This window comes from Carlito syrichta, unplaced genomic scaffold, assembly GCF_000164805.1.
Source record: "Carlito syrichta isolate Samal-C Ts95f unplaced genomic scaffold, Tarsius_syrichta-2.0.1 Scaffold314334, whole genome shotgun sequence".
NCBI classification, from domain to species: domain Eukaryota; kingdom Metazoa; phylum Chordata; class Mammalia; order Primates; family Tarsiidae; genus Carlito; species Carlito syrichta.
This window is the reverse complement of record NW_007258430.1, coordinates 399,297-409,415: the sequence shown is the minus strand read 5'-3', so window position 1 is coordinate 409,415 and position 10,119 is coordinate 399,297. Positions and strand designations below refer to the sequence as shown.

Genomic DNA, 10,119 nt, shown 5'->3' with positions numbered 1-10,119 from the left:
AGCCCTTTGGCGGCCACGACGATGGACCCGGCGCCGGCGGGCCGTGTGGAAGGGGAAGCAGTCGCAGCCTCGGGAGCCGCTGCCACCGCGGCGCTCAGGGAGTCGGCGCGGCAGGTAGGGCGGGGCCGCGGGGGGCGGTGAGACCCGAGAGCCGAGCCTCCTCCGGGGCTCCTGCCCGGCCTTTCTCGGGTCGGGCCGCCCACCGGACGCGGGTTTCGGGGTTCTCCTCGCCGTACCCCGCCTCAGAGCGGTAAAGTCGGCTTGTGGGAAGGAGCGGACGCCCGCCGGGGCGCCCCTCGCCTCCCGCCCTCACCCACCACCCCCTCAGCACCAACCCTTCGCCCGCAGCGCCGCAGAATGTGGGCGGCCTCGGGTTTCCCGAGGGAATCCCAGCTTCTGGTCGGCGAGCGAGACGAGGAAGGCGTGTCCCCGAAGGCCGTCCTTAGAGTAGCTGGAAGCCAGGTGACGGCGGCTTCAGCCGCCCGGCAGCCTCTTCTAGTGCAGGCAGGCGCCTCTGGCATCTGCCCGTTGGGTAGCTTATAGCAACTCGGTGCGAGGCTTTGGCTCATCGCACCCTTAGGAGACCCGCTCAAGGTGGGTGTTATTCCCATGTCTCTCACGAGGTGACTAAGGCTGAGACCTGCGCTGTCCTTTAGAAGTTTAATGAGAGCCGCATAGAAAATGGTAATTGCAGATTTTCCAGCAGCCACGTTAAAAAGATGAAAACCTGGTGATATTAATGTTAACGTGGTATCTTATTTAACCTAATTTATCAGAAACATTTAAACATATAACTAACATAAAAGTTGTGAGTAAAGTATTTTGCATTGTTTTCTTTTTTCTTCTTCTTTGAGTCGGAGTCTCACTCTGTCGCCCAGGCTGGAGTGCAGTGTCACGCTCACAGCCACGGCAGCCTCGACCCGCTGGGCTCAGGTGATCCTTCTGCCTCAGCTTTCCAAGTAGGTAGAACTACAGGTGCAAGCCACCACGCCTGGGTAATTTTTTGACTTATTGCACAGACAAGGTCTCTTCAAGTTGTCCAGGCTGGTCTTGAATCTCTGGCTTCAGGCAGTCCTCTTACCTCCACCTCCCAAAGTGCTGGGATTACAGATGTGAGCCACCGCCCTTGGCCTACATTGTCTTTTTGAGCCTTTTCCAAGTCTTTGAAATCCTGTGTATATTTATTCGTATACCACGTCTCAGTTCTGACTGGCTACATTTCAAGTTACTGTAGTGACAGCATGAGTTTGCAGTTAGGTACTAAATTTGGAGATGTGTGTTGGATTTGGTAGTCTAAGTTAGTAGTTTAGGATATTTGACCAAGTAAAACTAATGAACAAATGGCTTTAACTGAAACCTGCTCAGGAGTATATAATTTTGGTTGTTGAAAATCTCTCTGGAGTTATTATGGATGGTTAAAAAACCAAAACAAAACCTCAAGTTGCTCATGTGCAGAAATCTTCCCACCCTCTGTGAGAAGGAAGCTTTTTCAGTAGCTTTGTTTTTGAGACTAACTACATGAATGTTAGGCATTTTTCCCAAACTGAGTATAGCTCTCAAAGTATAAGATGTAGTTTACATAAACAAAAACTTTCCCACATACAGTCTCTATGTGGAATTTCTTGTTTTTTTCTCCTATGTAAAAAGAGAAGGAGGAAAGCATGCAAGAGGGAATTCAGGGGCCAATGCTAATTGATTAGGGAGCCACTTCATTTTCAGTTGATTTGAGACCTGTTGTTGCCAGGTACACTTGAACTTAGACTTTAAGTCCACTGTGCTTGGTGTGCTTTTCCATTTGATTTTTCCTTTTGTTACTAGAATTTCTTTTTAATCACTCCTTCAGCTTTGAATCTCTCTAAGAGCAAAGTTAACATACCTGTACTGATATACCAGATAAATGTTGTTTGAAGATAGTCTCTTTGTTTTGGTTTAGTGGTATTATATTGTTTTCGCATTCTTGGTTAACAAATTATAAATATTTAAACAGTAAAAAAGGCTGTAGAGCAAAAGATAAAAGTGCTCAAGAAAAAAAAAATGTATGGGAATATCCCCCACCATCCCTTCTCACATTCTCATTCCCCAAAAGTAACTATTAAGTTTTGGTGTATTTTGCCTGGGATTTTCTATGCAAATATTATCCATTCTTTTTTGTTAAACACAAATGAGCCGGGCTCTGTGGCTCAGCCTGTAATCCTGCGCCTTTGGGAGGCTGAGGTGAGTGGATTGCCTGAGCCCGTGGGTTCGAGACCCGCCTGGGCAGCGAGACCTCATATCTACAATAAATCAAAAAATCAGCCGGGTGTGGTAGCGCATGCCTATAATTCCGGCTACTTGGAAGGTTGAGGCGGAAAGATCGCCGGAGCCCAGCAGGTCGAGGCTGCGGTGGCCGGGAGTGGCCACTGCACTCTAGTCTGGGCGACAGAGTGAGACTCCAACTCAAAAAAAAGCAAAAACAAAACAAAACACAAATGAGTTTGTATTATACAAATTGTTTCCTAGTTTCCCTTTTTTTTTTGAGTCGAGCCTTACTCCTTTGGCAGAAATAAGGCTAGGCAGCCTCCACCTCCTGAGCTCAGGTGATCCTTCTACCTCAGCCTCCCGAGTAGCAGGGACTACAGGCATATGCCACCGTGTCTGGCTAATTTTTTTTATTTATTATAGAGACAAGGTCTCACCATTGTGCCCAGGCTCCTCTTGAACTGGGCTCAGGCAGTCCTCTTGCCTAGGCTTCCCAAAGTGCTGGGATTACAGGTGTGAGGCACTGTGCCTGCCCCTTTTTGTTTTCTTATTCATGCTTCTGAAGCTGAAACATTTCTGGGAACCTCAGATCTGTGCCCTGGGGTTTGAGCACAGTGAGAGGGAAGAGGCCTGTGAAGTGGAAATTTGGGAGAACTTCTTCCCAAGTTTGGCAGAACTGAGAAACTTAAGTGCCATATAGGGAAAGAAGTAAAAGATAGGAAATTGGATCTAGAGTTAGGCCTCTAACCAGGTCATCCATTACCTGTTGTGACATTCTATCCAGCAGCTTCTCTGAATAGACTGAATCACAATCTCAGTTTCTTACCAAGCATTCACTGTGTGCCAGGAAACGTTGGCCAAAGGATATAGCAGTGCCTACCCCCATGTTGCTAACCACCTATTTGGAGAAGGTGACACAGAATAAATTCCTAGAGTAGTGTGTGTTTTAAAGAAGTTCTGGGTGCTGTATAAAAATAAAACTGCCATTAAAAACTGGCCCTGAGAAATGAGCAGATTTACGGATTGGTTAACTATAAAATGCAGTAAAACGTTAATTGATATTGTACCTCATAATTTTCTGGTGCTGTAAAACTATCTTTTAAGATCTTTGGAGTTTGTTAAAATGGAATTTGCGAAATTGACAGTGAAAATGTTCTTATCTGCAGGTTTACTGTTTGTAAAAATGAAACATTAGAAAATTCAGAGAATAACTTTTATTTATGATTATTGGAAATTTTGATCCAAATTGTTTTCTGGTTGATTTTACCTGTTTCCCTTTGCTGCCCCCTACATCCCAGGTAGAGGCTGAATCACAGATCATTTATAAGTTGAAAATCCCTAATCAGAAATGCTCCAAAATTCAAAGCTTTTTGAATGCTGGCTTAATACTCAAAGGAAATGGAACATTTTGAATTTTGGATTTTCAGATTTTGAGTGTTCAACCAGTAAGTATAATGCAAATATTCCAAAATCTGAAATGCTAAATAAACACTTCTGACTCCAAGTGCTTCAGATAGGGAATACTCAACCTATATTGTTTTCCACAGATTTTTTACTGGGCAGTCTGGCTCCTTAAGAGTAGCAGTTGGCGAACTACAGCCTAGGGGCAGATCCAGCTAGCCACTTGTTTACATAAAGTTTTCTTGGAATACAGCCATGCCTATTCACTATGTTGTATCCATATAAGTAGCTATTTGTCCATGGCTGCTTTTTGCAGCGTTTGCTTGTCCACAGAACCTACAATATTTACCAACTGGCCTTTACAGAAAAAGCTTGCTTACTCCTACTTAAAAGTGATAAACCTAAAATCTGAGTTTTACTATATCAAAAATTAATGTTTAACTTTTTCAAGAGAGGCCTTCAATAAAAGTTTCCTTAATAAAATTTTTTGTATGAAATATGATTAGAACAAAAAGAATGCCTTTTTTAGTTGAAATCTCTGTTGCCCTGGCTAGAGTGCAGTGGTGCACATGCTTACAGCTACCATAGCCTCAACCTGCTGGGCCCAGGCAATCCTTCCACCTAAGCCTCCCAAGTAGTTGTGACTACAGGTGTATACCACCACGCCCGGCTAATTGTAGAGACAAGGTCTCACCAAGTTGCCTAGGCTGATCTCAAACCCCTAGACTCAGGTAATCCTCTTGATTCTGCCTCCCAAAAGTGCTGGGATTACAGGTGTGAGCCACTGTGCCCAGCTTAAAATGCTATTTTAAATTAAGTATTGTATATAGAGACTGTTAACTCTGTTTATACTTATTTAACTTTGGTATTAGAATGAATAGTATTAATCATGTTTCAGCCTTTTCTTTTGTAGATTTTTTTTTTTTTGAGTCGAAGTCTCACTCTGTCACTCAGGCTGGAGTGCAGTGACATGCTCACAGCCACCACAGCCTCAACTTGCCGGGCTCAGACGATCCTTCTGCCTCAGCCTTCCAGGTAGCTGAAACCACAGACATGTGCCACCACACCCAGCTAATTTTTAAAAAATTTATTTATTGTAGAGACAAGGTCTTGCCAAGTTGCTCAGACTGGTCTCAAACCCCTGGGCTCAGGCAATCCTCTTGCCTCAGCCTCCCAAAGTGCAGGGATTACAGGCATGAGCCACTGTGCCCGGCTTGTAGATTTGTTTTTAACCTTTTGGAAAGAATATAGCCAAGAGTCAGGATTAATAGTGACTTTACACTAGTTGTTATGACCCAGAGAGAGAATGTTTTATTCAAGTTTAGGGAAGATAAAGTAGTTGAGCCCATAGTTATGAGCAAGCATAATTTAAGCCCATGATTTCTGTTCAACTACTAGAAGGTTCCTTGAACTGCTGTTACTGAGACAGAATTACACTGATAAAAGTAGTGAACTAGAATTGCCTAGCTACGCAAGTAAATTGCTGCTTTATTTTTGTGCATTGTTTTCTCTTAGACCTCTAGGAAGTCATAAGTGAGGCTTTCCTTCTCCTTTGCCTGCGTCTTAGAAAGGAAAATTGAAGCCAATGAGAGATTGGTAGAAGGAGCAGAAAGAAGCTACTTCTGCTCTGATGGGAGTGGGGCAGGGTGGAACGTTTGGTATACTGTGAAAGATCTGAGCTCTCATCGACTGAGGCTGTTGCATTGGTAGACCTACCCAGTTAGTGTGATGACTGGAGACCTAACCCAGCTCCTCTGCCTTTCCTTTACATTGAAAATTAAGGGACCCAAAAAGCTGAGTCAGGTCCAAAAGGAAACGCTGGGGTCAGGATAAACATAAGCCAAATTTTATCTCAAGGGAAAACATGAGATGGGGTAGGAATGGGTCTTGATGCCTGGGGACTGGTGGAGGGTAGGGGTGGATAGAAGAAAGGTAGTCTGGGTGAACTACTTACTAATTTTGTTCATGGACACAATAAATGGACTGATCTTCTCTTGTTAAGGACTGGGATTTGTTTGGACCCTCAGGACATACTAGAGAGAATTGTGATCTTTTTTTCCAGGTTAACCCATAAATAGCCTATGTTACCACCGTTTTTATGATTTGCAGTTTGCTATATGGCAGTTATTGTTGTTCTCAGTGATGTCCATGTGTGTCATGGAACACTGCATGTGTTCCTTGGGTTGGATATACCTGGATTCAGATCCTGGCTAATGACTAAACTTACCTTGGGAAGTAAACAGAAGAACCACTGTATGTTTTGTAAGAAGCACCTTAGAGAAAGCAATGCATAAAAATAAGCAGCATTTACTTGCGTAGCTAGGCAATTCTAGTTCACTACTTTTATCAGTATAATTCTGTTTCAGTAACAGCAGTTCAAGGAACCTTCTAGTAGTTGAACAGCAATCATGGGCTTAAATTATGTTTGCTCATAACTATAAGAATCTTTATTTTTTTGAACTTTGGACTATCATAGAGAATTCCACCAACATGGATTTGAATCATGACAGTCCTGTATCATTTTTCTTTGATTTAGTTTTAAAATACCAATAATACATAAACATATTTTCATCATAAAACAGCCAACAACACAGCTGGGCACGGTGGCTCACACCTATAATTCCAGCACTTTGGGAGGCTAAGATGATAGGATTGCCTGAGCCCCGAGATTCAAGAGTAGCCTGGGAAACTTGGAGAGACCTCCTCTCTACAATAAGTCAAAAAATTAGCTGGGCGTGATGGCCTATGCTTGTAGTTTCAGCTACTTGGAAGTCTGAGGCGGAAGGATCGCCAGAGCCCAGCAGGACGAGGCTGCAGTCTGGGCGACAGAGTGAGACTCCAACTCAAAAAAAAAAAAAAAAATTAATATTTCCCTAAGAGTAAAATATGGGTTTAATTATACCTCTATAAACTACTATAGTTTTAAAATTTGAAAAAGCTTTTTACTGTCAGAAATCTTTGTTGTCACCTATGTATTATTGACTTATGTGAACTAAGTTCAGAGTCTGATGGTCTGCTTTCTAGATTTGGTTTACAAATGGATTTTATTTGGTCTTCACAATGTTCTAAAATTGTTTTCACTTTAAATGTCTTTAGTTGGGGCATGCATTGTCCAAGGTCCAGTCTTGCCTATATCTTCCTTCACTCGTTTTTGGTACCTGCTTAGTCCTGAAAGGCATTTGAATTTAAGACTCCTATTTTAAGAAAAGGAGAGGAACAGAGCTAGTTAATCTGAATTGTTTTCTTTTGCTTATACATAGCTAAGCCAAAATCCAAAGACTTAGAAGAGATCCCTGATATAAACTTATTTTTATTCATTTTATATTTTTAATATGTCTGTATGATTTTTCCTTTGATACATATTAATCTTTTTTTTTTTTTTTGAGTTGGAGTTTCACTCCGTCACCCAGACTGGAGTACAGTGGCTGCTCCCAGCCACCGCAGCCTCGACCCGCTGGGCTCTGGTGATTCTTCCGCCTCAGCCTTCCGAGTAGTCGGAATTACAGGCGCGCGCTACCACGCCCAGCTAATTTTTGATTTATTGTAGAGATGAGGTCTCGCCAAGTGGCCCAGGCGGGTCTCGAAGCCGCGGGCCCAGGCAATCCACTCACCTCAGCCTCCCAAAGGCCACGGGATTACAGGCTGAGCCACCGAGCCTGGCTACATATTAATCTTTCTATAATGATCTTTGTACTTTAAAATTATTGATGTCTAGTAGGTCTGCATGTATGTATAGTATTGAGATTTCTGTGTCTTAAAGTCATAGTTTATTAACTGTTGAATTAAATAAAAAGTTTAATTGGTTAAGTTCTATTTTTAACTTCAGTGAGTATGCACATGCTTGCTTTGTTATTCATTATATTTTACAATATATGGTATGTTATAGATGCTCTTGTATGTATGATTTTGCTTTTTTATGTTTGTTTGCTTATCTATTTATTTTTGAGTAGGAGTCTCTGTTACCCAGACTGGAGTGTAGTGGCATGCTCATGGCCACTGCAGCCTCGATCTGCTGGGCTCAGGTGATCCTTCCACCTTAGCCTTCCAAGTAGCTGGAATCATATCCGTGTGTCACCATGCCCAGCTAATTTTTTTATTTACTGTAGAGACAAAGTCTCGTCAGATTGCCCAGGCTGATCTCGAACCCCTGGCCTCAGGCAGTCTTCTTGACTCTGCCTTCCAGAGTGCTAGGGTTAGCGTGAGCCATCATGCCTGACTGATATTTTGTTTAAAAAAAAAAAGAGCTGCTTAAAGATTGGTTTATGTTTCTTTATTCCCTAAGATAAAGCAACCAAAATTTTTGGGTATAATGAAAAAAATTAATTTCACTTGAAACTCTCATTTTTTAATTTTATTATTGATACAGATGAATAATGACAGAGGCTTTGAAAATGTAGAACTGGGAGTCATAGGAAAAAAGAAGAAAGTCCCCAGGAGAGTCATCCACTTTGTTAGTGGTGAAACAATGGAAGAATACAGCACAGATGAAGACGAAGTTGATGGCCTGGAGAAGAAAGATGTTTTGCCTACTGTTGATCCGGTAGGTTTAATATTGATGATTCTTTCCAGAATGGACTTTGTTTTGATTAGTTTGTTTCTTCTTAAACATTGAATGGAAGAGAATTTATGAGGTTAAATCACCTATATTCTGTTACACAATTATATAATGTGATTTTGGTAGGCTATTGTATTTTTACCCAGTATAGATGAAAATATTTCCAGCATTTCAGTAGTTTGAAATGCTTTATTTTTTGGTATCAGAGTACCTTGTGAGTGTGGATAGATTCAGGATTTATCTTACTTAACTGAGTGCTTGAATCCAAGTCGCTTTGATTTAAGGAGAGTACTACCATGATGTTTTCCATGCCTAAAATAGGGAGTTGTTAGTTCTTCTTTATATTGCCTCAAGTTTTGATTAGATAATAGGAATCTATATTGCTAAACTTCATGTGTCTCACCAGCTAAATTTAAGAATTTATAATTATACAAGATATGACTATAACATTTTGAGACTAGCCGTACATTTTTTTTTGAGTTGGTGTCTCACTCTGTTGCCCAGGCTGTAGTGCAGTGTCATGCTCATAGCCACTGCAACCTTGACCTACTGGGTTCAGGTGATCCTTCCGCCTCAGCCTTCCAAGTAACTGGAACTACAGGCACATGCCACCATGCCCGGCTAATTTTTGGTTTTTATTGTAGAGATGAGGTTTTGCCAAGTTGTCCAGTCTGGTCTCGAACCTGTGGGGTCAGGCAATCCTCTCACCTCGGCCTCCCAAAGTGCTGGTATTATAGGCGTGAGCCACTGCGCCCGGCCTTGCAGTACATTTTTAAAAAGTGTTGCCCTTCCAAGCAGTTATTTTTACAGTTTAGGTAATCACATATTTATATTTTCTTTTTCTATTCGTATTTTTTTTTTTTTTTGAGTAGGCGTCTCACTCTGTCACCCCCACTGGAGTGCAGTGGCCGCTTGCGGCCACCACAGCCTCAACCTGCTGGGCTCTGGCGATCCTTCCGCCTCAGCCTTCCGAGTAGCTGGAATTACAGGCGCGCGCTACCACACCTGGCTAATTTTTTGATTTATGGTAGAGATGAGGTCTCACTAAGTTGCCCAGGCGAGTCTCGAACCTGCGGGCTCAGGCAATTCACTCACCTCAGCCTCCCAAGGTGCGGGATTACAGGCTGAGCCACTGAGCCCGGCTTATTTATATTTTCTAATACGGACTGTTTTAGGTGCTGGTGATGCGACCATGGGCAATATAAATTTCTGTTCTCATATACCAGTGGGAAGGCAAGCAATTAACAAATAAATATGTACTATAATTATCAGGCTATGAAAAGTGCTATGAAGGAAATAAAGCATAGTAACAGGATAGATATTTGATATAGTATTTAAAATATTATTACTCATTTTTCATCAGATTTATCTCTGAGTAGTTTTTGGCTATTAAAAATCATAAGTAGCCAGGTTCGGTGGCTCAGCCTGTAATCCCGCGCCTTTGGGAGGCTGAGGCGAGTGGGTTGCCTGAGCCCGCGGGTTCAAGACCCGCCTGGGCAGTGAGACCTCATCTCTACAATAAATCAAAAAATCAGCCGGGCGTGGTAGCGCATGCCTGTAATTCTGGCTACTCGGAAGGCTGAGGCGGAAGGATTGCCGGAGCCCAGCGGGTCGAGGCTGCGGTGGCCACTGCACTCCAGTCTGGGCGACAGAGTGAGACTCCAACTCAAAAAAAAAAAAAAAAAAAAAAATCATAAGCAGATTCTCTACTGTAGAAAACATTCAAAGGATTGTGCAGTATGCACTTCCACATACATTTAGAATATTAAAGAGGTGTTTCATGCAGTGGAAGAATTGTTGGAATAAATATCTTCCTTTTAAATTACTTTCAAGGCGTTCTTGTTTATTTGTATATGCATGTTTTATTTTTTTTATTTTTTTTTTGAGTTGGAGTCTCACTCAGTCGCCCAGACTGGAGTGCAGTG

At 42.3% G+C, this 10,119-nt stretch overlaps 1 protein-coding gene across 1 annotated transcript in view; it reads left to right on the top strand.

Moving 5' to 3' along the window:
* Positions 1 to 6: 6 nt before the first annotated feature.
* The window catches only part of FAM177A1 (family with sequence similarity 177 member A1), a 33,255-nt gene continuing 23,142 nt past the window's right edge, over positions 7 to 10,119 (top strand). The window contains exons 1-2 of the mRNA XM_008071458.1: positions 7 to 114; positions 8,006 to 8,179. Coding sequence (XP_008069649.1) covers positions 22 to 114; positions 8,006 to 8,179 — 267 coding nt within the window. The 5' untranslated portion in view covers positions 7 to 21. The remainder of the gene's footprint in view (positions 115 to 8,005; positions 8,180 to 10,119) is intronic.